We start from the raw sequence: 27,585 nt of genomic DNA, 5'->3' as shown, positions 1-27,585 counted from the left end.
GTCATATTCAAGGCTGAAGTTACAACAGCCAGTTCTGTATTGTGAACATTAATAAAACTGGGGGGCAGCTCATAAGCAGTTAGCAAATTTCCTCTGTCTGAACAACAGTTGCCACATGATTATAATACTGTTGATTCTTTGTAGAGCAGACCAGTGGAGACTGAAAATATGTCCACTGGGAGTGGTGAACATAAGGCCACAAAGAGGGCTGTCTCCCTTTTTCATGTTTCATTAAAAAAAAACCCAACAGTTTTACATATAGAAAAAAATCTATCCCAAATAAAAGGAAGAAAAATTAGTCTATTCCACTAAAATTAATATAATATGTTTGTTCATTTGTTTAAAGACAAAACATTTCACGACAAGGACAGAAAAGCACTGGAGAACTTTATCCAAGGAAGTTGTGCAGTCTGCATCTTGGAGATTTTCAAGATGTGACTAGACAAATCCCTGAGCAACCTGATCTGAATTCATTGCTAACCCTGCTTTGAGCAAGAGATTGGATGAGATGGTCTTCCGAGATCCCTTCCACTTGAAATTGTCTATGATTCACTGTTTCCACTGCTCTTGAATAATCTGGAAATTACTGGCAGAACTGGAAAGGTGATACTGGGGAACCTCTAAGTAAAGGCACTCTCTTAGCTGGTTCTCCTCTTTATGCCTGCAGGGCTAAAGGCCTACATAAAACATGAGCTCCTTGTTCCTGTGCTGCACATCCTTCTGGGAAGACAACTTCTCATATAATGCAAGACGTGTATCTTGGATTAGCTACCTGCATAAGCATTTCACTCTAGTACCTGATGAGTTAGAGGCTTAATTTAGCCGAGTGTTGCGTATCTGTAATCATAATCATTACTGCGGCAGATCAGTTAACATTATTCGTATAGTGGCAGCTCCTGATTGGCCTAGTCATGGACATAGCTCTATTTTGCCAAACACTGTATAAAAAATTAAAAAAAAAAAAAAGAAAAGGGAGGTAGCCATCTTAAAGAGACAGCAGCCTCAGTCAGGCTGAAAAGTGTGGTGGCATGTACGGATAGCAATTACTTATACAAAAATATGATCGTTAAGAAAAAGTGCTTCTTTAGTAACTCCTTGCAGCTGAATCTGCAACTAGTAGCTAATGGAAGCAAACTACATATATAAAAATCCTATACACTGTTTTCTGACGTTAAAGAAGTCATGACTGACATCTGTACTCTAAAAATGCTCTATCAAAAATAGATGTAAACCCCATAATCAAAAAACAAAAGCGCTTTTTTGTTGTTGTTGTTGCTAGGAAAAATTGACAATTTACACTACCTGTAAAAGACAGATTAAGGTTTACAACCATCATAAAGGTGTCCCAAAGGATGACCCAAGCTGAATACATGAGCTTTGATTCAGATTATTAACTAAATGCTCTTTACGAATTGTTACGGGTCTTCCCAACAGGTGAAAAGAACAACACTGTAGTCCTTACTGCGAAAAACATGTAGCAACCATATAAAACATCAATATTTGAAGGTATTTTTGAACTCCAAACTTCCATTCTGACTACATTTCACTGTTTTGTGTTTACAACATTAACACAGTCTAGTAACCTTAAACTGCCACCTCTCCTGTAGAGATCGTGAGCCTCCTGGTGAAGATGCACTGTAGTCTTGATTGATGGATTGAGTGTCACATCTTCAGCACTCTATTTTGTGCTTGCATTCATCAAATGGATATATGTCTACTTTTGGCAGAAAGGTATGATGATAATTGAGTCTCCATTCATATAGATCAACTCAGATCTATCAATACTTGTCTATCCAGAAAAATACTAAACGACAACAACAACGACATGTTTCAGTGAGGTCCTGGAAGGAGTTATACTAAAGGTATGCTTAAGTATATATTCTCCTTCCAGATTACAAGGTGCTTAACAGATAAAGTGCTGCGTAAGTGGTTGTGCTGCTCTTCTCCATATTCTGTGCATTTTTGACAGGTCTGTAAACTATGTGTCCAAGACAATCCCCTGCCTGATTTTTTTTTGTGATCAACACCATTTCAAACAGTGTTTGAATCTAGAAAACAGAAACCCAGTATGTTCTTTGAACAACCCTGAATGTCACCAAAGCAATAGTAAGAAAATATATTTGAAGTAATAAAATCTAAATCTCATTATTCCACTACCCTCAGAATGGGGGCAAACTGTCAGTGATAATGGCTATGCACATTTATTTTTTCCTTCATAACATGAAGATACAAAAATTCAGACTAGCTGAACTAGATTAGAAACTTGATCTAACTTTATAATATTTAGAAAGTCTAGCACTCTTCCTGATTAAACTCTCAGACTGGATCGTCAGTCTCTGGGACTGTGAAATATGGCATTTATAGTAATGTGGATCCCTATCGTTGTGGTGACAAAAAGCATTTTAAGTGATTCACCACATGTCAGTGGAAAATAAAAGAAACAAAACCAAACCAAACCAATCCCCAGGATTTTTTTTTTTTTTTTTTTTTTACAGCCCAGTGCTATTTGTAGCGATGTTTGGTGCCCAACTTGGGTAAGTATAGAGATCGAATATAGGCACTATCCATGTCATAATTGCAAGCATAACTACAGCAACTCCGATGATATTAATGCCCAAACCAGCTTTCACCTAAAGGAGAGGAAAAAGAAAGCAGAAACTCACATCAAGACACCGAAGAAGGTTCTTAAAATGCTAAAATTCCCCTTTAGGGAGTTTTGCTTAAAACTCACCATGTCCATAACAGTTAAATGACCATATGAAAATACAATGGCATTGGCTGGGTTTGCTACAGGAAGCAGGAATGCAAAAGAAGTACACAAGGTAGCAGGTATCAAAATGAAAAGTGGGTTCACATGAATGGCTTCAGCCTATCATAAAATAAAAGAGAGAGAACAGCTGTCAAGGGACACATCTGCCAAATGAAATACATAAATACAAACTTATTATATTAACACAAGTGAACTGTGAACAGAAGTGCCAGTTTAAATAGTGAGAAATAGCTTTTTCTGATAACTCATTTTTAAGATTATATCTGGGAATGCTTCAGGGGAGAAAAGGTGATTCTAATACAGAATAGCTACTGAACATTGAATTCACACCTGATGTTTTCTAATTGCAGTTGAGTCCATAAAATAAGACTATATTGCAGAGTGCGCAACACTGCACAAGCACTAAAAGAAAAAACACTACAAGAAAGATAATAAAGTTGAGTTTGTATGTAATACATAGGAGGGATTCAATGAAGTGAGGACTAAGGTTTCTTCATAAGAGAGGGAAAGGGCATTAGTACGTGTCTAAGCCGGCCAAGGGGAAAATCTATAGACTAGAAGATGATCAGTAAGTTTTGAAGAAGAAGAAAGAACCATCTGTTTTGATAAAGATGATGAGAAGAAAGGACACAGTTGAGCTAAGGAGAGAAGAAATGAGAATTACATATAAAGCACATCTATTAGCCCTCTGTTCTCTTTGATGACAGCTTGAAAGTTGCAGTGTTAACCATTTTCTCTGAAGATGTGGTCCTGAAGAAACACTAAGAGAGCTGTCCTTTTTAAGTGCTTCAACTATTCACAAATAGGAATAACAGCATCGATTTTTGAGTGTTGAACTTCTACCTAATTTTACCAAATTTCCAGCATCTCTTGTAAGAAAGCCCCAGAACAACCAAGTACCCAATGCACAACACAGCACAGCAAAAAATGCATGAAGTATTTTATAAAGACCTTAAAAAAACTGCTTCTTTGAGCAGCTGTATTGTTAACACGGATGATAGAGCAGATTCTGATTAAAAACAACCTGTGGTGTACTCACCAAAGGAGATAGTATGGGCAAAAATATCGTAATCGTAGCTGGATTGCTGGCCACTTCTGTTACTGAAGTGACAATAAGGCATGATATCAGGATAATCAGCCACAAGGGTAATGATCCTAGAGGGGTCATTTTACTTGCTACCCACTCAGAAAGTTTTGAAACCTGCATAAGAAATATGACAACATGATTATGTTTTACAAATCACTGAAAAGAAAATTTAATAAATGTTATAGAACAGGAATTTACTCATCTGCTAATTGTGAAGTATTTGTATAAAAGAGAAAAAAAACTGAAATATTTTCCATATTCCTACCACATGTTTTTAAGCACATTTTTCTAATTCAATGGTGCCCTACAAGAACCCATGCAAAATATATTCCATTTATTTATGTTTGCACCTCTGAGATGTTTAGAGGAGTCATAATCAGAAAATTGCTATATGCATATATCAGGCTTCACAACCAGAGTTTGGGCCCAAACCTGCTCGATTTACTGGAGTAGCCCACAGGGCTCCACACGGGAGGTACCTCAGTGACATGGAACATTAACCCTAAGGCTTTGGAAACAGTGTGTCTGCACAACTCCTACCACTATCAGGTTTAAATTAAATAACAAACAGTAGTCATCACTGTGCATAGTCTTTGAAGACAAAGCAAACTCCTTTATTTGTAGCCCCGCTTTCTGAAAGACTTGAGTATTCGTCACATTTATCATGTTCAATATTGCTACAGAATAACTTGCTAAAACAAGAGAATAACTGTGAATTCACTGCATGTCTGAATTGCTCCTGTTGTGGATCATGCTAATTGTTCAGTATCTTCTATAAATTGCATTACCTCACAGCCGTCTGCCAGTGCAAACCCGCCACCAACAAGAATAGCTATTTCCCAGGGCATGCATGACTGAAATTCCTTCCAAGTAATCAGTGGAGTGTAACCAAAAACAGCTAGAGAAAAAAAAAATAAAAAAAAAAAAAACAAACCCCCACCAACATTTAAAAACATACTGAAAAACATCTTGAAATAAGCTCTCTGAGGAAGTACTTGGGAAATATTCAAAGGCAAAATCTCATCATTACAACGTGAAGAAAGTCTTTGATGTGAACAACCTGCACTTCCTGGGACAGCTCCTTAGCTGGTGAAAACTGTCAGAGCCTGAAGACAACAGAGCTATAACGGTTTCCGCCAGTGGAGCATTGGTCTCTCTCACCTCCTTCCCTATGTGGAAGATAGCTATGGGATATCAATGAGTTTAATTTACTCAATAGGACTGCACTATTCAGACAGATTGCTGAGCAATTGCTGTTTCTCTTAGACTCATTCAGGTTCTGATCTTGCATTCTCTGTGAACCCCCGGATCTCATTGATTTCAGCAGCAGAATTGAATGCATATAGAGGACAAGCCAGAGGTATAATCAGGGTAAATTCCTTTTTGAAGGGGAAAAATTAAATGAAAATGGACTCATTTACCATGTTGACTTTTATAGGGTACCTCAAATAAGCAGTAACATTTGCAAAAAATAAACCCAGCCCTGCCCCGTGTAGTCCCATTCAAAGCCCATTGCAGTCAATGGTGGTGATGGGCTGCTGGTAGCAGGGTCCTGCACAGCACTAGCTCCTGCTACTCACATTGCTTAATTGTTGGCGCTGACTTCCAGGCCAGGGATGCTTTATATCCCAGTAAGATATTATCCTGTATTAAGATTGTAACATTAGTATTTAACAACATTCCTCTAACAAGTGCAATAAGTTGTATTTATGGTTGCATCTTAGATACCTTACTGTAGTAAAATCCACATCAAAATATACTCAACTGTTTTCTCCATTTGAAGTCCTAGACAATGTTTTTGCTGGAATAATAAAGAACAGGATGCCTATCACTAAGGCAGTTGTTGAATCCGTAGCATAGCCTTTATACCTAAGGAGAAGTTAACAAGAAAAAACCCACATAAATATATATAGTCAGGAGGAGTAGGGAAAAAGAGAGAGGAGGACGATGGAGAGGCAGAAAGGAGATGTTATGGACTGACCACAACACCCTCATTCCCCACCCCCTGTCCTGCTTGGTGTAGTGGAAAGAGGTGGAAGAGCCAGGAATGAAGGAGTTAAGTTGAGCCTGGAAAGAAAGGGGGTGGGGGGAAGGTGTTCTAGTTTTTGTCTTTGGTTTTTTTGCCATCCAACTCTATTTTTAATTGGCAATTAAATTAAATTAAATTAATTTTCCCCAAATCAAGTCTGTTTTGCCCATGATGGTAACTGGTAAGGAATCCCCTTGTCTTTATCTTGACCCATGAGATTTTTTGACCTTATTTTCTGCCCTGTCCTGTTGTGGAATAGGAGTGAGACGGTGACTGGGTGGGCATCTGACAGCCAGCCAAGGTCAATTTACCACATCTGTACAAATATTAGATGCCAGCCCTCTAAATTCATAAATAAGAGTCTTAAGTAATCATGTGTTATTTTGTCACACACAAATAAGCTGGGGGAGAGGAATGTTTGGGAATAGCTGATGCTTAAACAGCTAATTTTCACACTTCAATGATAACTTTAATAACTTTAATATGCTCTGTAATAGATTCTGTCCAACAGGCCTTAAGAGCACTGTGCATATCCACAAAGGATGATGGTTTTGTAGCTAAGAGAAGGCAGCAGAGCTTTTTTATAATCCTCCTGTGGCCATGTTTATTTTGGTCATTTCCAGTGCCTGAGAACTGCTTGCACTAGTGTTTGTTAAACTGATCCAATATCCTTTTAACTTGTACAGAGTAGCCCCAAGATCAGGTAAAGTGCAAAGCTGAGCTCTGAGGCCATTTTAACACATCCACCTCATTCTGTTACACACCGTTAAGTGGTGACATAGTCCAGTCTGTCTTATTGCAGTCAAGATGGTTATTCAAATGAATAAGAATTTTGCTGAAGAAAGTTAAAACCAATATTTTCTTAACCTTTGTTGTTATTTTTTTCTATTTTCTGTAAGTTTTCCTGAACCAATATACCAATATATTTGTCCTCTCAGCCTCATACCATATGCTTTTCTGCATATGCAGCTACAGTAGGTCCAAGTATAACTTCCCAGCAGATCTTCCCAGCAGCTCAAGGTTTTATACCAAACCAGGGCTTTTCACTGAAAGGGAAAAATAATCTCCCAGTTATGTGTTACAAATATGTAATCTGGTAGACCCCTTTGCTTTAACAACAGTGTTAGATGAGATTCAAAAAATCCTTAATATGCATAATACACTGACACCACAACCAGCATAGTTTTAGCTAACACTGTCACAAAACGAAGCTACCATAGAAGTCGAAGTCATTCTCTAATATAGTATGTCTCTTGCTTCCTGTTGTCTGCTAGCACAGAAAACACTTTTTAAAAGCAAGATATTATTTTGTAATGGTTTCTTAAGGCAGATGGTTCTGCCTATATATCACCTTTAGCCTAGGACCAGATGCACTGGGTCTAAAGAGCAGAAAATCTCTTCCTCTAGGATCCTGTCCTGCACTCTCTTCAGACTTGCTAGGAGTTTTGAAGGAAAGCAAGATTTAGATACAGAAATAATTAATGCTGCCACTTTCTTTTAGGCATGCGTCTTTACAGAATGGTTGAGGTTGGAAAGGACTTCTGGAGGTCACCTGTCCAACCGCCGCTGCTCAAGCAGTCACCCAGAGCCAGTTGCCCAGGACCATGTCCAGATGGCTTTTGAATATCTCCAAGGATGGAGACTCCACAACCTTTCTGGGCAAACTGTGCCAGTGCTTGGTCATGCTTACAGGTAAAAAGCATTTCCTGATGTTCAGAAGGAACCTCCTGTATTTCAATTTGTGCCCATGGCCTCTTGTACTGTCACTGGGCACCACTGAGAAGAGCCTGGCTCCATCCTCTTTGCACCCCTCCCAGGTATTTTTAAACACTGACAAGGTGCCCCTGCAGCCTTCCCTTCTACAGGCTAAACAGTTCCAGCTCTCTCAGTGCTTCCTTGTAGGACAGATGCTCCAGTCCCTTAATCATCTTTGTGGCCCTTTCACAAAATCACAGAATCACAGAATGTTAGGGATTGGAAGGGACCTCGAAAGATCATCTAGTCCAATCCCCCTGCCGGAGCAGGATTGCCTAGACCATATCACACAGGAACGCGTCCAGGCGGGTTTTGAATGTCTCCAGAGAAGGAGACTCCACAACCTCTCTGGGCAGCCTGTTCCTTTGTTGGACTCCTTCCAGTATAATCCATATCTTGTACTGGGGAGCCCAGAACTGGATGCAGCACTCCAGGTGTGGCCTCACCAGTGCTGAGCAGAGGGCACATTGCTGTCTCACGTTCAACTTGGTGTCCACCAGGATCCCCACATCCTTTTCCACCAAGCTGTGTTCCAACTGGGTGACCTCCAGTGTGTACTGGTGTCTGGGGTTGTTCCTCCCCAGGTGCAGGCACTTCCCCATGTTGAACTAAGGACATGCAATTTTTTTCTCACAAAAACTTAGTATTCCTGACGCAAAACACTATTCTCAGGAAAACTGCGTGGGACACACACAGCATCCTACCATTAGTCATACTATTATGAAGACACACATGGCATCATTCCAAATAGAAGCTTTTCAATCATTACTAAATTTTGAGATAAACATTTTTCAAAGTCCATTTATCCAAGCTGTAATACATTTGCATATACATCTACCTGTTTATAACACTGCAAATCTGATTGTCCTATAAGGAAGAAAAAAAAAGCTGTTGATTAAGGAGATCTCACAATGACTCTAACTGAGATCATTGTAGAGAACAAGGCTGTGGGCAAAAGTACGTGGTGGCCTTGTATTGGAAGTAAAGAAAGGAATAAACCATGCAGAAAAAAGAAAGAATACACTCGGGCAATGATCTGAGGAAGTGTGAGGGAAGCCCACCTTGCACACATCAGCTGTAATCAGCTGCAGCCCGGTGTTGAACTTTGTGTTTCTTATGAGATTCATAAAGTCCTGGACAAAGGCCAACTTGAAACTCCCGTAATTGAAGTTAATACCCTACAGCCTGGAATCAGGCCAGGACATGGAAGGAAACTGCTGTAGCGGAAATGATGTGTGATCCTGCGCTGTCAACAGATGGGGAGGAAACAGGCATTTTAACCCTGTGCTACTCTCTGTAGTGATATATAATATTTATTAAAACATGCTGCTGTCTGCCTCCAGAGGGACATAACAGGGGGTCAGGGCAGGACAGTAAAGGATTAGCCTTTAATAGATTTACAAAATTTTCTTAAGAAAAAATAACTGGTAAAGGTAATGCATATCTGAAAGGCATCTGATAACGCTGCTTAAAAATGAGGTCTACTCAATACTGATACAGCACAATTGTGGATTAAAAATTGGCTGACGTTTCAAAAAGTAGCCCTTAAAAAGTGGGAAGGTATCATCATTAAATACCAATATTTCTGCTGGGATTTCAAAAAAAATCGGTGTTTGTATATTAAAGGGGTATTCAGTAACTTGTGCAGATGCACACAGCAGGCTGAGAACAGGAACATGGGTTGTGAGAGTGATGGGAATTTGTTTCTTGAATCAAAACTTTGAGCATTCCATTTAGTTTGTCAAAACAAAGCTTATAATGTGATATAATTAAACCGGATACATATATCCTTAAAGCACCTATCACAGAAAAGTTTTTAGTCCAGCAGAGAAACACAAAAACACATGGCTGGAAGCTATATTCAGACAGAAAACAAGGTGCGAGTTTGTCTTGTTTAATTTGGCAATAGAGATGATTATCCACCAGGACAGACTATCAAGGGGAGCTGTAAATTCCAAAATCTGAGGGACTTGTGCTTTGCCACCCTGAATTCAAGCCTGGTTGCTTTCTGGGAATTCATGTTCTAATAGAATAAATCTGTACTGGTCTTAACACACAGAACAATGGAGCTCTTGTGATCTTCAGCATGTTAGAATAAATGAACTGATGGTCCTGTCGGTTAAAGACAGACAGGTTTAAGACCTTGGGAGTCATGTGATTCCCACCTGATAGGACTCACTCACTGGTCCAGGAGGGTCTCAAGGTTACTTATAGCTCTGACATTGTGGCTTTTCACAAGGACAAAGCTCATCTGTGCAGGTGACAGAACTTCCCTGAGGCTGGCTTGAGGCTGTGGGATAAGATCCTGTGGAAAGTAAGTACTATCAGATTTCTGATAAGAAATCTGATTTCTAAGGGCAGAGAATATTTCCTTACAGTTGTTTCCCGTACCATAAACTTAAGGAAGTTGTGCATATGCCTGTCAGTATACTTAAATCCAAAACACGGAACAATTTTGTATGCAGAGGCATTAGGGAACAAGTGCACGGAAGATGTAAGCCGCAGTTCATGCACTGCTGGAAGCCTCTTGGACATCACGGTGATGAGTGCAATGTAACCATTGATAGAACCACAGCTCCTGGGTTTTGAGTTCTTTTTCCTGTTTCTTTGTTTTCTTTAAAGAAGATGTCTCACTACTACTCCCAGCTGTACCTGTGCTGGCTCCTTGCCCCACTCATATCTTGGCTGAGAAGTTTTCGTTGCTCAGAAAAGTAAAAACCTAATTGCCTGGTTTTATGCCTGTTAATGCAATTGATTGATAAATGAAAGCTATCTATAAATAGGCAAGGTCTGAATGCTAAGAAATGCTTTCTTTCCCCTTAAAGGTTTTGTTAGGGAGTAACACAAGCTTTGTTTCCCTTCAGGTTACCTCATCCAAATTATAACATGATTCAGCCTAATGTGACGTGACACGTGCTTGCATTCCCTTCCAAGGAAAACATTAGAGGGCATCCACAAAGTAACATCCCTGTGCAGAACCTATAACCACACTTATTATGAGAATATTCTGCTTTTCCCTGCCAGAGAACAAAATCCTCAGACAACAGTAACCAGACAACTTCAAATAGGAAAATGTGGATCTCTGGACTGAAATAATTCATTTGAGCTGTAAGTCCCATATTTGAAAAGTTGTTTATAATATCTGGTTTACAGTATCAGATGTGTCTCGTGAAACAGTGCTCGATGAGCACTGAATGTTAATATGAAGCATAAAGAGAAGCAAAGCCAGCCCGACTGCTCAGCTAGCTGATTGCTTGATTAGGTCAACACTCCAAAACCCCTTCAAGAATACAGTGTTTCATATGAGACAATGATCATCAGCTCAGCTGTGGTTACAAGGGAAAAAAATATACTTTTGCAATTTTTTTATCATTAAAAAGTAAATAATTTTAAAACAGTCTTAGTTCGTAATACACTTTTAATGCTATTTTTACACAAAACTATTTTTGCTTTGCACTTTATACCTCCAAAGGGCTACACTTATTCCTTGTAACATCCCCTACCAGACTTTCTGGCAGAGCACTGGGGAGGGTATGTGAGTGTATGAATGGTGGGAATATATTTAAAGAGAGGAGGCATGATGGATGCATGTTCACATGTCATTTATGACAGACACACAGGAAAACAAAATGGAAAATTACCATCCAAATCCAGCACTGACTTTTGACCCATCCAATAATAAATGTTAAATCCAGAAGGAGCCAAACAGCACAAAATCCTGCTCCCCCCAATCCTGCAACTACTTCCCAATACTCCAGAGCAAAACTCAGACCCCTATCGCAGAACAGAACTGAATTTACAGTAATTACAGCGAGGGAACAGGAGATATCACAGTATTATAAATTCTTGCAGGAGCGACCAATTTCTTAGGGAAAAAAGTCTAGGTGATCCTGGGGAAGGGACTGCGTAACCAAGCTGCAGCAGAAGGCAAAAAAATGTAATAGTTCCTGAATTGTTCCTGGCTTTTTGGTGGTTAGTTGAACTGTGACCTTGAGAGAGTTATATATGAACAGATAGTAATTTATATTATTAATTAGAGCTGTCAAAGTAGGGAATGTTGGCCTGTATGCATACAAGTGTGGCTGTCACTAAGAGCAATAGATCAAAAAATTCTAACCCAAGATTTCTTCTTCAAATTGCAGATTTGATAAAGAAGTAGGATACTTAACATGCATTCTCCCTCACTGGATCAAGTATAAAATCTAGGCATAAACCCTCTTAGGAGGTACTTTTTTTTTTATCCTGTAATGGGTTTAGCACATACATCCATGAAATTGCTGGAGTTTACCTGTTCTATATACACTACAAAGGTTTTCAACAACTGCAATCTGGAATATTTCTGAAGTATTGAAAGCATTTTTTTTTTAAATTGAGAAGAAAAGAAGGTATGTAGTTAAGCACAGTACAGTTCTTGTTGGTGTATCAAAAAGATTACTTACTCTGGGAAAAGCGAAGACCATCCTGGGATGAAGCCAGGCTCTCTGGTGAACCACAGCAGGGTCATTAGAATGAATAGGATAAGTGTAACAATTTCTGGGTAGCTATAGCAGAAACAGAACGGGTTATACATTTTTCTGAATTCACACTTCAATTTGCTCGCTCTTGTTTGCAGATTTATAGTTTGACATACCTCATTGGTCCAAGCTTCTTGTACTCCTCCTGAATTACCTGTGCTGAGGCCTCTTCTCTAGCTGTTTTCTTCTTGCCACACTTGAACATGTTTTTAAAACTGGAATGTAAATCAACAACATTGAACAATGAATTAACAGTGTGTACAGAAAAAAAAAGGCCAACCTTTCCAGTTACCAATCGCACTTTAAAAAAGTAAAATTTTTGCTTTACAATGCAGTGTCTCCCATTTAATTATCACACACCAAACTGAGCATATTAGAATTAATTGACAAAGCCCAGTGGGAGACTGACAGAGGCAGCAACAAAATGTGTCCTGTTATTGACTAACTCATTTGACCAGGAAGGATAAAACTTTAATCATGGGAACTAATTGAAACAATCAAATACATAACCTGGTTATTTAATGAAAGTCATCTATGACTTTGCTGTACTTTGTTTTGTAATGAAAAAGTTTGTATCACATGAGTAGCCTGCATACTGATCAGCAGACTATTTGCTACGAGCTAGGTTTTCATTCTTGGATAAGACCCTTACACAATGTTAAAAAGAACACAATTGAAACAATCAAGAAAAATTAAACAATAAAATGTTCACATACAGAGTGGTAAGTGTGGCTTGATTCTAAGTCTGCTTAAGAGTAGACAGTCTCACTCTTCATCTCTTGCATCGTAAGTTGGTGCAGGGGGTTGGAATTAGATGGGGGATGGAACTAGATGATCTTTAAGGTCCCTTCCAACCCAAACCATTCTATAAGTAGCCATATAATTGTGGAAGACAGGTGTCCGTATTGTCATCTCTGCAGATGTTAGTGAGCTCGTGGAGAGCAAGGCTTTGAAGAATCAGCACAAGAGAAGTATCACCCTCTCCAAAACCTTAAAAGCACAAGGTCTGAGGGGAAAAAAAAACCCCACCATATGACCACATATAAATTTTGGAAACGTGGAAGTGTTTTACTTCACCTTTACAAATGCAGTCATCCAGTTTATAACACAGGTATTGCTCATATATTCAAGCCAACCCCTGACTCCAGTGAATGGCAACATCCTGACTATAAGTCTTCCAGTCTTAGACCAAAATGTGTAAAATTTCAATATTCTTCTGTCTTGCATACATGCACTGTTTAACGATGATGCATGAATATTCTAAAGGAAGGGGTATCATCATTTGTGATATGGACTTTTCACATTGGGCTGAGTAGTCAAGGTTCCTTATTTTAGAAAATTCTTGTCCCATCCAGAGACTCAGCCATACTAATCCAGGACGCAAAATCACTGTTGCTGCATTATCTTCTTATTGAGCTTGTTAAACTTAGATGCAATATTTACTCCTGGTACAAAGTCTCTCTTATATCATCAACTTTTAGTTTTATTGATTACAACATTTACTTACTCAAAACCAAGAAAAAGCCACTGGAGCCAGACCCAGGAGAGCAGCAGAATAATAACTGTGATGGGGATGGAAAGGATAAACCAGGATCCAAAATTGATGCACTGGCAAGTTGGATAACGCCTGGATGAAAGCAAAAAACTGTTCAGTTGAGCTTTGCAAAGGAATGAAGACTTGTGAGAAGTGCCAGAAAGCCCTGCTGCAAATGAGTGCTTCTGGCTGGCAGCTGACTTCAGCATGAGGTGGCCTCTGTTGTCCTCTTCTCTCACCCTCACATCCTGTTCCACTGTTCTCCATTCCTGTTCCATCATGACCACTACAGGAACTAGCTGCACCAGTTATTTGAGCACTGGATCAGCACAGGTCTGGGGATCTGACACTGATCTAGGTGTGTCTAACCTGAGTTCAGTAGGCCAGGAATGGCCACTCACACCATTAAAGACCATTAGGACTACAAAGAAACAGAACTTGAAGAAAAGCAGTTCTTTGAGAGGAGACTTTAGCTCAAGAAAACATACTCAAATGAACAAGCTCCAATGCACTTAGAAGACAACAGCGGAGACAACATTGAGACTCTTGTATTGTTTAAGGTTCCATAAGGGATTCAAAACTGATTAAAACCAAAATTATTATTACTAATTTCCAGGAAAGGCAGGAATATTCATTCATTAGGTGGATTGTCTATCTGGTTGCCTTATCTCTTTGAGGCTGTCTTAGTCTACTGTTTGCAGATGTGGGCTGTTCAACAAGAGCTCTCCCTGCTGTATGCATTCAAGAAAAGGAGAAATGGACTTTACTTTTCAGAAAGAAATGAATTTACTGTTGAATGAGATAGATGCCAGATAGGCAAAAAGGCCAGGTAAATGAATCTTGTTTTCCAATTTACTTTATGAACAGAAGCTATTCATCCTTTGAGCTCCTCCAGCTCTACTGAGAGACCTTTTAATGCTATAAGTGATAAAACTCTAGTCTCCTTGAACAGCCTTCCTCCTTGATGCAAAAATCAGATGGAAGAGAAATTACAATGTCCAGACAGAGGCTGTAATGACTATTTCCGGTTATTAGCCAATCTTTTGTATTTCGGGCCTTGCTAGAAGAAAAGGAATTCTGATGGTCACATAGGTCCTTGAGGCAGTAAATGCTTATTATAAATGCTTTCTCAAGTATTGTGCAAATTTTAGGTTTGATATGTATTTGTTATGAAGCTTACATATGTTGCAAGTAAAGTGCCAGCGGGGACTGAACCAAAACTCCTACCCACTTATTCAGGTGATGCTCTAAATTGCAACTGTACATAGTGATGAGAAAGTGAAACTGGAACAAGAAAGGACATTGTGCTATTATTGATTACATGGCTATTTAGATTTTATTATTTATCAATTTTCAAATGTATGAATTCCAAGATAGGAAAAAACTGACATCAGCATAGTAATGACTTAGCCTTTCATCACTTGCTAAAATGTTTACGATCTTTCCTGAATTATGTGTGATAATTCCTTACTGAGCAACAAAACAAGCTCTTGAAAAAGTTATACATAAGAGTCAATTCCATTATAAAATGTTAATTTACTGTGGTCAGGTTTCACAGTAAGTTTGTGTGGGGCTGAATATATATGTAAGTATTTCTAGTAATCTTAATATTAAAGTTAGGTATTTGTCATCTCCAGAGCAAATATTCTCTGGATGATCAATTTAAATGATTTTAAAAATGATCTATTATATAGCACTGACTAGATTGTCTGCTATTGTTGGATTATCTACTACGGGTCTTGCCTGAGGCAAGGATGGACAGCACACACTTAACTATTTATTTTCTAGACCGATTTTCTTTGGAAAATGAAAAAGTGCGATTGATTTTAATAATCCTAATTTTACAGTGATTCAGTACCAATAACAACAACCTCTTTCCAGGCAAACACTACAAATGCCAACAAATTTGGTTCATAGAACAAATCCAGATAAGATTATTCCTTTTATGAATTTTCTAAAATTTCCTACATTGAAAATAACGTAATGTTGGCAAAGTTTGATTCTTTGTGTTGGAAGGTCAAAGTCAGTTACCAGAATAGCATTCAGGACATTGAGTAAACTGTCAATGAGCCTAACTGGAGGACCAAAGGTTTCATTGTAGGATTTACTCTTCCTCAAGCACAGGAGAACTCAGCTTTCTCCCTTACACAGTGTTGTCTGGTAACGCTTTCTTTCTCTGATCTCTCCACAGCCTTCCCCTCACCCTGGGATGCAGCTGCCTATGCTCCTAGGATCCACAGCCCTGCTCTAATATGGCCCATCTGTGAACCCTGGCTTGCAGTGCTGAAGAAACTGCTTTGTGTGGCAAAGAGCTGTGAGAAAATCTCTACAGAAGAGTTATGTAAGATTAGATAGGTAAAACTGCAGATGCGAGATAACTGACATGGGGATCTGCAGCAGCCTGAAGGATTCAAGAGGAAAAACACCAGTACAGAAAGGGATAAAATACTAAAGGAAAAATATATGGAGTCAGAAGAAAGGGACCCAGCATCACCAAGGATCTGTTCCAGAGCACAGTGAGCACGAACCCATCTCATCCTCACTGATGCCTCCCTGGCCAGTAAAGGCTGCTGGGTATCTTATGGGCAGTGGGGAGCAGACTAATGCTTAGCCTACTAGCTGGTTACACAACTTCTCCATGTGTTATCCAATAGTTTTCTTTTTTTTTTTGGTTGCATATATTCTAAACTACATTGTAGTGTCTCTTTGCATACAATTAAAGAATGAATAGTGTGACCCTGAGAGGATCAGTAATAAATCTGTCTTGAAAAGGCGCCTTTATGGAAGTTGGTCTCACTGGCAGAGACACTTAGCATTGCATCAACACTTCCACTGTTTGCTTCTGCCATGTGGAACACAGGATAATTACATGTCCTAGATCAACAGCAGTCTGAGGATTCCCAGCAACACACAGGCTCCAATGCTAACACAGATACACTGGTTTCCTCTTCATGTGGCAAATGAAAATGAGGGAAGTAGAGAACAGCAAACACTAATTCCAACTTATTTAATACTGAACTTGGGAAGATATGAGGAATCTGGAATTTTGCAGTGCCATTTTAAGTGTTTTGTCACTGAGAAGGAAACTCAGGAATATGCTGTATGTACAGCTCTTTTGTTGAATTATTCTACTTCAGATGCTTATGATACAATGAAAGTAGACTGCAAATGGGTCGAAGCCATGCTAACAAGTCAATTCCTACTTCAGACAGGGCACAAATACAAACGAGGCCTCTAAGGAGAAGGGGAGCAAGACAGTTAAAGATAAAAATATTTGCACAGTTAGATGGTAGGTTCAGCTTAAGTTAAGGATTAGGCTCAGTGGTTGTGTAAAGATTAAAAAAAATCCTGGTGGGGTATAAAACTGGATTACACATGCAGTGCTCCATGTACAGCCCATGCTCCTAGCAGAGGGCGAAGACCCAGGGAGAGAACAATCTGCTTATGCATACTTGAAGAGATTGTTAACAGCTAAGACAAACTGAAAATCCAGCTGCAAGCCAGTTTTCTTCAAGTTTCCTACAACTTCAAGTAAATGAACAAGAACAGTTCTCACCCCTAGTAATCAATCTTGGATTCTTCTAGGCTCCTGAGTGTGAAGCCTGCTTGAACCAGAAATGCTTATATGTCTAAAAGTTTAAGTCTGAACGACTTACAATGCCATAGCCTGCTCTGGGTAGTTCTTTGGCCCCAATAACAGGCCCTCTTATAATTTCCATACTGTTTCCATTGTTGCTATTCTCTTAGCACAGACTGATTTACAGACTGTACCACTTCAGTTCTCTTTTAGCAGCATGCTGGAGCCAAATTTCATCCATTCATGGAACAGAGGTTGCAAGAAAATCTATCAATAATTGGTCTTTCACCATTTTGCCGTGTGCAATATAGAATATCAGGCAGATGGTAATAAAAGGATTGTGCTTTATTTTGTTCTGTTTTAAAATTAGAGTAGGAATATTTCTGGCAATGAGTAGTTTGCAGAAGAAAAAAAAAAGTTCAGCAAGAACTATTGGTTTTTCAAAAGCTTTGGAATGAAATCTGCCAATTTTCTTTTCGAAGTAGCTATACTTAGAAAAGAAAAGGAGTATTAAAGAATGTTTTTAATAACCTCAAAACAAAGTGTTCCACTGAATGCAAAGTTTCAGACTGATTTGAAATTAGTTGCTTTTTATTTGATTAACAGACCTAAATTCCTCATTTCAGCAATGCACTAAGCATAGCCTCCTGAAAGTCTCCTGATGCTCTTTGCTAAGCAGACCTGAACTTAGGTCCTGCTGTACTTAGAAATGAATAAAAGTCCTTTAAGGCCAGAGAGTGTCTGTTATATTCATGCTAAATAGTGTCTTCCTCCTCAGATAAGCCCATCTTTTTCCATGCAGCTTCTCAAAGAGTAAAGTACTACTTAACCAAAGAATGGTCATCTTGTTGCATGTGTTGGGTGACCTCTTGTAGCCTTTCCCAGTGTAAGGCAAATACAATCATGCAATTTCGTTTTGTATCTTTAACAAAAAATAACAAAAAGAAAGTAGTAGAATCAAATAATCTCAAATCAAAGGGTAAGGTTTCTAATGCATTTTAGGGGAGCCATGTGAGAACTCAAGAAAGAACAGTTAAAATTCTGGATTAAGAAGAACACAAGTAGTCTAATGTAGTCTCTTACGTATTGAAGTGCTCAGCAAAAATCAGATTAGTCGATGTTCCTGTGATTGTGGTCAGCCCTCCAATGGTAGCAGAATAAGCAACACATAAGCACATCACTTTGAAAACCCCACTGTATTTGTCCTTTCTGCTTTTTCTCCCAGTTTCTCCCAGTTTCTGCTTAGAAAGAATATACATCAATTAATATATAAGAAGGGCTCATCATCAAGCACAAAAATAGGATTCAACAATGTCCCAGAAGAGCCAGACAATTTGCTGGAAATATAGCTGTACACAGCATGGCTTGGTTTGCTGTTACAGTGGTACTGCAATTATTCATGCAAAGGAAAAGGAGGGAGAGTCAAATCCTGAAGTCTTTTTCCTGAGCTGTTTCAGTCCTTACACAAGAACTTCCTTTATATATACTGAAATATGTACACACCTGATATATAGAGTTTGTACTCTGGGGAGGTTGGTTTAACTTGTGTAAAATACACTGGGAGCACAAAACCACTAATGAAATAACTACGTAAGCAAACTGTATGTATATGTGTATCTACACATGCATCTCTTATTCACATGAAACTAGCTTCGTTGTTAGCTGTGCCATGTTAGGTGTTACATAGAAGTGCGATTGAGGTTAAAACTAAGTTACACACATTAGCTGCATAATAAGACTCCTTAAGTACCTGTTCCTTTTCTTTTTCATTTTCATTTTCAATTGTGCACACAGTACTGCCCACACCATTGACATATCTGGAAAAACAAAGGCATGTATTGTAATAAACAGGTATTCTATTTAGATGAATTCTTAGAATAGAATTTAGTAAATGAATAACTATTACCCATTAACTTGTTTTTCTTTCTCTTTCCAGTCACTGCTTTCACATTCTCCTATATTTTCTGTAAGACATTGATGCAAAGACAGGTGAGTATTTAAGGGAGCAGAAGAGGAAAGGCTACATCAGCATGTCCCATCCCATGCAATCACTTCACATCATCTCATAAATACATTTACAAGTGCCAGTCTTAAAACCAGCTTTGTGCCCTACTCCTTCATGACTCCTATTCCCCGAAATCTGAATCTTCTAATGAGGAGAAATCTTTCTAATTTACAATCCAACTCTGTACGTAAGCAGTTTAGATTCATTTGTTCTCCTAACATTACCCCAGAACTTAAAGAGCTATTTTCTCTTGCTAACCTTTAACTCCCAGTGTATCTATAGACTGTAGTCACATTTCTCTTCAGACATTTTACTAAGTTGAACAAGCCAGCCTCTTCTCTTCTCCCTGCCTCTCATATAACTGCCATATTCTGCACCTGTTCAATTTTAATTACTCTTTGTGAACATGAGAGACCTCACATGCAGTGATCCAAGAGAAGTCTCACAATGAAGCATGTAATGATGCTAGTACTTCCCTAGCCTTCCAACTTTATTTTATGTGGTGTTTACTCTGCTGCACAGCGAGGGTGGGCAAAGACAAAAACTTCACTGCATGCCTACCATCCAGCTCCAGTGCTGGGTTGATGGAGCCGTTAGAGCAAGACATCTCCAGCGCATCAGCTTCCTCTTCAGCTTTGATGATCTGCTGAGCTACAGCCTCTACAATTGGCATCACCATGGCAGCAGCAGAGGTGTTGCTGAGCCACATTGACAAGAAAGCACAGCTAACCATGAAACCCAGCGTAAGCCTGGAACAGGAGAGAAGAGTCTGTGGCTGCTACAACAACACCTCCTATCACCTATTTATTTAATATAAATAATATAAATAATATAAACCTTTTCCAAGAGAAAGCTTGAATGTGGAAAACATTGAAAATTTAAAGCTTGTAATTGACCTTTGAGGAAGTTTATGAACTAAAATTATCATGATCAAAGACACTGAAATTATCGTATTTTAGAGTTAAAGGTTCAAATATATTATAAATCAAACCAGAAGCAATAATATTTATTTACAGAATGATATTGTATTTGAATCATATTTGAAGAAAGAGTACCATGCATGTCACAAGTTCAAATGAAAGTTAAAACAGCTATACTGCTAGTGCTATTGATCTTGTATTGTACAAGCTAGGTCAAAACCCTGGACTTGTAACTTACTTAAGCTATAAGTCCTCTAGATACTAATCCAGGTGTTATAGACAGAAATATTAACAATTCAGTAAGTGGTATTTAACTTAGTTCTTAATCGGAGCCCCAAGACAGTTGTAGGGATTATTTGTGCTTCAATAAACATCATATTTGATATTAAATGGGAAAATGAAGGTCATTACAATGTCTTAGTTTGGTCTTGGCACAGCTTCTGTTAAGTTTACCACCATCAGCAATTCCTGATTGCACTGATGCAATGCACTGAATTGCATCAGTGACTGGAGTCACTCTAGTTTTACACTAAAGAAACCAAATATTCCATGTCATATCTGGTGAAGCTAGACAGTAAACTTAGAATACAGGCCACATTGTCATTTTTAATGCATCTCTTGGAGTTGTAAACGAGAGTAGTCCTCTTGACTTTCTGTCCCAAGGTGTTGGTGGTGTCATTAAACACCTGCCATGCACCACCACAGCAAGAGAACAACTGTGAGTGGAGGGACTGTGGTGTTGTAGCACTTCTGAGAAGTCATTTGTGCAATTTGTAAAGCTCTTTGCCTAGCCTTGATCAAAAGCTTCACAAAAACTGTAAGGATTACTTAGCACATGAAGACAAGATTTTATACAAAAGTAACGTAAGCAATATTTTATGACATAAAAATACCATTCGCAATGCCTCTCGTAGCCTTTCATTCCAGCTAATAGCAACAACATTCCAAACTTGATTTTTTTCTTAATAGGAGCACTTTGTCTTTTCTCTGTGCACTTTTAATTGCATAATGATGAAATGATCTGCAGACCTGCAAGTGGTGGACCTGATTCAACACAAATTGTCATCAGTAGTATAAAACTCATCAGCTTTACACAGTTTTTGATTAGATCCTCAGATGGAATTTGGAGAAGAATTGTGTTTTCAGGACAAATTTTTTTCAGAAAATACTGATCAGACTAAGCACACTGAATATGAATGTTCACACTGTAGAGAAATATAATTTTAATACAGCTTGCAAAAGGATTTAAAACCAAATGAAATTAAGACATTCACTAACATGTTTCAAAGCTGTTCATTATAAATTTCCAGCATTTGATGGACTGATGGTCAGGTGACCATTTAGTACAGTGTGGTCTACTCTAATGACTGACTCTAAAATCAATTAAAAAAAGAATAAAATATACCCTAACCTGTTCAGTCCCAGTTTTTCTGCATTATTCTCCCTGTGGTGTTAAAAAGTATTCTGCATTGAACCTTGGATGATAATTTCATTACATTCAACTATAAAGTCCCTCTTTGCTATGTAATGCACAATCAATGTTTTATTACTCATTCTGGTCCTTGCAGGCTGCATAGACTTATTCATCTTTCCCTGCTAGTCTGCAGACCAGAACGCTTAGTGTTAACCTAGCACTACCAAGCCCACCACTAAACCATGGCCCTAAGCGCCATGTCTACATGTCTTTTAAACATCTCAAGGGATGGTGACTCAACCACTTCCCTGGGCAGCCTGTTCCAATGTTTGACAATCCTTTCTGTGAAGACATTCTTCCTGATATTCAATCTAAACCTCCCCTGCCACAACTTGAGGCCATTTCCTCTTGTTCTGTCACATGTTACGTGGGAGAAGAGGCCAACACCCACCTCGCTACAACCTCCTCTCAGGTAGTTGTAGAGAGCAATAAGGTCTCCCCTTGAGCCTCCTTTTCTCCAGACTAAACAACCCCAGTTCCTTCAGCCTCTCCTCACAAGACTTGTTCTCCAGACCCTTCACCAGGTTCGTTGCCCTTCTCTGGATGCACTCCAGCACCTCAATGTCTTTCTTGTAGTGAGGGGCCCAAAACTGAACACAGTATTCAAGGTGTGGCCTCACCAGTGCCAAGTACAGGGGGACAATCGCTTCCCTAGTCCTGCTGGCCACACTATTTTTTGCTACAAGGCAGTTTCTCCAGAATAATGCAGAATCCAGAAGACTCCTGCTATTCTACTTCCACAGCTGCATCCCCCATGTCCTCTAATGCAGAAACCTGTTACAATGATATCTCTGCCTTTGGCTGGATGAGGCTCCAATGTGCACAGGCTGGCTGGGGATTCCTGCTACCAGAGAGGAGGACTATGCACAGAGAACAGCATGTATCACTCTGCAGTGGGCAGCTAACGAGCAGCAGATGCTGAGAGGTGGGAGGATCCTCTTCTTCACGAATTATCTTATCATAATCTTATCATCCTTTTGTCATGATCAGGAAATGTTATAGACCTGAGATAGTTATAAGGGATACTGCTTCCTCAGGATTACAAAGTTGTCTGTGGAGTTGCTCTAGGTATCCTCAGCAGCTGGCTGTCGGTTTCTGTGTCCACAGCAAGTTCCCCAGCAATGTTCAGCTTAGCACAGCACACCATCCACTTGTGTTACTCCTTTCAAGATTTCAGCCAAAAGGTGAGGTTTTAGGAGTGATCAAAAAAAGAGAAGTTGAAATAACTAAAACCGCACGGCTCAAGAATATAGCTAAAGATAATGGGAGGCAGTTGAACAAGAATGTAAGGAGCATTTTGTCAAAAAAGCAAGCTGCCAGCTATCAAAAATTCAGGAAAAATCAAAATACCTGTGATATTTAAAATTAGGACAAATTTAAAATTTAGACTAATCACTGAAGAATAGAAATAATCCAGCATTTTCATGAGGTGTTACTAGTTAGATCACCTAAGAGGCATCTCATTTTTTAGACCTGGGGTTTCTATTTTTCTGCCTTTTTACTTCCTGTCACTGTCTGCTTCCTGACAAGGAGTCATAAGCATCATGTATTCTGGGAAGCTAGACTCACTCTACAGATCTTATCTGCAGCCTCACTGGTGTGCTGAGAGATGGATCTGTGGGCCTAAAGCTTTTCTGCAAGCTTGTAAAGCAAGCAAAGAAAAGAGTTTACATTTTGTAAGATATATGCTGACAGTGAGTAAGTAGAGATTGTGTGATTTCATTTCACTCATCTCATCCAGCTGGGGAAGGTCCTATTCCTTTGCTATTTTCTTCACAGGAAGACAAAGAAAAAAACATAAATAAAGACATTGTGCTTAATTTGTTTTTCCTTCCCCACCACATCTTTAGTTTTATGACTTTTTTTCCTCACTGTGTATTTGAACTCTTCTTGTATTTTTGGGAAATGTTCAGAATTTTGCAAACAATATTGAAACACAAATTAATAATAAGCATAGCACAGATTTTGAGTTATAGGAATCAGATATGTGATGTACTAACCACCATTAAGAAGCAGGACCCTTACATTATTCACAAATTCATCAGATTTTTTATTCAGAAGGATCCTTATTATGAACAGAATCACTGCAGGGAACTTTCAATTAGGATTTCAGCAAAATAATAAAGTGTCACCTACAAATCAGTCATATAATTTCAAATATCTACTTTGTTTCAGTAGAAAAGAAAGGCTGGATTTCTACAATAGAAAAAGCAGTAGGCAATTATTTCTGGAATAAATAGCTTTTCACAAGTATTATTGTCCTTCAAGACATTGTTTAGCACATACCATGCGGGGTTGACACCCACCAGCATCACCATTCTTAAAGCCACCCTTTTGTGGAAATTCCATTTTTCTATTGATGTTGCCAAACAAATTACTCCAATCAGCAGCAGATGAAAGTCTTTAAAATAAGTAGATGCCACCTGAAATAAAAAAAAATATTTTGTTAACTAGAAGGTGACTTTCTATTAGTATTTGGTATTATCAGTTGAATGACAAAAATTCAGTAAAGGTATATATTGAAATAAATATCGAGAAATGTTTTTGGCTTAAATTTAGACTGTTAATTTCATTGAAACTGTTAATTTCATTTAACCAAATGATGCAAAAGTAACTGCTCTAAAGTGCACAGTGTTAAAACAAAATTAAAAACAAGGCTTATGATATGAACAACCTAAGGTCATCAGTCACTTCTCACATATGAACTAAATCACCAGTGCAATGCTGCTTTTATTAATTTAGTCATCTATCCAACAGATAAAAGAACAACTTTAAACATAGACTTAGAGCATGATCATCTGTGGTGTCCTCTCTTTAACATGAAGATGTATACTCAGCATTTTGTACATGGGGTATTTAGTGTGTCATTTCGCTTCTGTAATATTGAGGATATTTTATATCTATCTAGCATTTTCCCATCGACTGGCATCTAAGCACTGAATCATAGTTTAGGAAAAAAATGTTAAAGAAATATGAACAAGTCCTGAGGACAAAGCCTGTAAACAAGTCTTGAGGCAGACCTGCTGTGATTGGCACCCAGCAAATCCATGGTTTAGCCTATCAAGTTTCAACATTATGTGGTTCGTTCTTCAGAGATTTTATCATTGAAATCCATAACATGATAGAGAGGAAAAAAAAGGTTACCTCCTTGGATGCCATTATACCAAACAATGGGAACATAAAGGCAGGGAGCAAAGCTGAAACAGCCAGCGGCAAAGCTTCTGTGAGCCAAAAGATGGCAACTACAAACAACGTGTATGCACATTCTGCTTCCTAGAATACAAAAGGCACCAACAAAGACGTGAGTGGATCATCCAGGAAAAAAATCGCAATTGCAAAAAGTCCAGCTATGTCAGTAGAGAGATTCCCCCCACCTGGAATAAGTATGAGTTAATGGGACCTGAATTTAGGGTACCTATTGTCTGCTATTGATAATCCTTCTAACATATGAAACATAGTCTTTAAAATAGTTTTAAAGATTTTTTTCTGAGAGATAGCAAAATTACTTAAATTCTACCACTTATGAAAGGTGGGAAAAAAGTTAGCTGTCTTTTCCTTCAAGCATGATTAATCATATAGGTCCTTCTGGATCATTCTCAGACCGTGAATTAACATAAATCACAAACATTCTGCAGCTGCAAGCAAACCTTTAAACTTCTAGGAGTACTTGCAGTCAATAATAGGTCAAATTTTGTCTCTCCTGTAATCAATGAAGTTTTGTCATCAACATCAATAAGGCAAGGATATAATCTAATATAAAAAGCATTGTGCAAGACTGACAAGAAACACAGTTGTCACCTTTAAGACTTGTAATTTTAGTGAGTGTCTTTTGTTTAAACTCCTGGAACAGGAGTTTTTTCAGCTTTTTCAGAATTTACTTCAGTGCTGCCCATAAAATGCAGCCACAGCCAAATATGATGAGATGAAGTGAGCCTGCTTTCTTTTAGAATCCTGGAAACCTCTTTTGTGTAGTTTTTATTTGTATTTCTGCTCTTGAGGAAAATGGTTTAGATCTTTTAATGCCACTGGTTAGGGCATGAAACTACTCAACAGCAGCAGAGATGGTTTGTATTGGGAAAGGAATACCTTCATGAAATGGCCCTGGAACTCTCTGACTGGAAAACATCAATGTTAAATCCTAGTCAGTCAGCTATGGCTAGCAGTTATTTTTTTGGGGAAGCTTGTGTTATGTATGAAACAATTTGATAGTGTCAATTCATTTATCACCTAGCAAATGTTCATCTCACTTAAGTTCTACCACATTAAGAATTTCTCAAGAACTTCCTCTCAGAGAGGAAACTGAAATATTGAAACTGTGATGTGAGACAGTGTGAAGCATGTTGCTCTGTAACCACTATCTATCTGTGATGCAATGACTTCTGAACTGGACTTCCAGGTATTGTTACACGATAGGTATAATGCATGTGTTGTAATACATCACAGGAGAATTCAATTTCATTCTGCTGACATCAGAGCTGTACCAAGTAGAATCACTAATAAAATTTTTAGATATCTCTTTCATCAACCTGAAGTTTCACAAGAGTTATTGAATGCCATAAGAATTTATTTCAGTTAAAATAAAACTAAGGTGTCTTGCCATAACCTTTGCTCTATTTAAGAACCAGAAGGAATTTTTCAGATCATTGATTGCAGTCATTTGCTATCAGATAACGCAATATAAGATAAACTTAACAAAATCCATCATCAAATAAAAAGGTAATTGCAGCTGTCTTCCTGACAATTCATCTCCATTGTTAATCATACAGAGCTGTTTAAAAGTGGCCAAAATGTAATAGTAAGGACAGGATTTTCAAGGTAGTCTAGATGACATTAAATGAGAAAAACATTTCCTGAACAAGAAACCAAATATACAATATAGAACTTCATGCAACCAGCACAGAATCTTATGTTAGAACTGTTGTCTTCTCTACATTGCTATGCAAATACTCTGACTTGACAAAAAAAAAACCAAAACCCCACAATGCAAACATCATGAAGTCATGCAAAGTCCCTTCCAACCCAAACCATTCTATGATTCTATGATTCTATGATTCTATGATTCTGCAAAGGCCTGTGAATCTCAGGCTTGACTTACAGGTGCAAAACAATTACCTCTCAAACTCTCAAAGCAGGTCACTTACTTTAGTTTTGATGATAAGTGGAAGTGGAAGTAAAAGCAGTGGGGTGAGGACAATGAGCAGAAACCTTCGGTAAGCCAGGAGGTAGCTAAAAATCTTCATGGTTGATGTCTGGTAGATGAACTTTCCTATAGAAACTGCCAAAAAATGGTCTGACTTTAAATAGCTGACTCTGATTAATATTTTTCCAAGCTATCACCTTTAGCCATTGCTAAAGCAGGCCACTAAACCAAGTTAAAATTAAATCTTGTTCTTTATTGTTTTAGTGAGTTTATTAACAGTAGGTTGATAAGATAAGTGTTCACCATAAACCAAGGCTAGATGTCAGTTTCCTCATGACTTTCTCTCCCTGTCCTTCCTCGTAACAAGTTTATGTAATTAGAGCAGGTTTTAGACAACTAGACAAACAAAAATTTCAGGTGCTCTCCCAGTCACTGTTGGCTTCAATAGGAAATCAAAACATCTGATATACATAGAATATATGTTCAAAACCAATTATAGCATTATGTGAAAACATATGCAAGATCATTTCACTGAACAGAATTAAAAATTCTTCATCTCCATCTCCATCTGTGGAGATATTCAAAACTTGATAGGACAAAGTCCTGAGCAACCTGACCTAGCTCTAAATTTTGCTGTGCTTTGAGCAAAAGGTTGGACTAGATGCCTTGAAGTCCCATCCAGCCTTAGTCTTTCTATTGATTCTGTCTGTCTAGAACTTGAAATACATGAGATAACCAGGTTTTTATCTGTCTTGCCTGGCAGGGAATGTGTGATAGTTC

General features: G+C 38.4%; 1 protein-coding gene across 1 annotated transcript; it reads right to left on the bottom strand.

Annotated features, from left to right (window-relative positions):
• Window positions 1–2,489: 2,489 nt before the first annotated feature.
• Window positions 2,490–26,905, bottom strand: SLC13A1 (solute carrier family 13 member 1). Its single transcript, XM_068401155.1, has 15 exons — window positions 26,807–26,905; window positions 24,810–24,938; window positions 23,952–24,088; window positions 19,833–20,020; window positions 19,173–19,230; window positions 19,017–19,083; window positions 18,350–18,507; window positions 13,663–13,782; window positions 12,272–12,370; window positions 12,081–12,182; window positions 5,623–5,726; window positions 4,646–4,755; window positions 3,810–3,971; window positions 2,732–2,869; window positions 2,490–2,630 (listed from the first exon to the last, which is right to left on the bottom strand). The coding sequence occupies exons 1-15, from the start codon at window positions 26,903–26,905 to the stop codon at window positions 2,490–2,492; spliced, it is 1,812 nt and encodes a 603-aa protein (XP_068257256.1).
• Window positions 26,906–27,585: the final 680 nt, after the last annotated feature.

This window comes from Nyctibius grandis, chromosome 5, assembly GCF_013368605.1.
Source record: "Nyctibius grandis isolate bNycGra1 chromosome 5, bNycGra1.pri, whole genome shotgun sequence".
Classification (NCBI taxonomy): domain Eukaryota; kingdom Metazoa; phylum Chordata; class Aves; order Nyctibiiformes; family Nyctibiidae; genus Nyctibius; species Nyctibius grandis.
The sequence above is the reverse complement of the archived record's forward strand: the minus strand, read 5'-3'. Positions and strand labels throughout refer to the sequence as shown.

Bases quoted from the DNA above. Each gene is read 5' to 3' on its own strand.
- SLC13A1 (XM_068401155.1), bottom strand. From the start codon at position 26,905: ATGAAGATTTTTAGCTACCTCCTGGCTTACCGAAGGTTTCTGCTCATT. The intron at 13,783-18,349 runs GTAAGAGACTAC...GCTTTCATCCAG, and splicing joins TTTGCTGAGCACTTCAATAC to GCGTTATCCAACTTGCCAGT. The intron at 4,756-5,622 runs GTTGAGTATATT...TTTTTTCTCTAG, and splicing joins GACTTCAAATGGAGAAAACA to CTGTTTTTGGTTACACTCCA.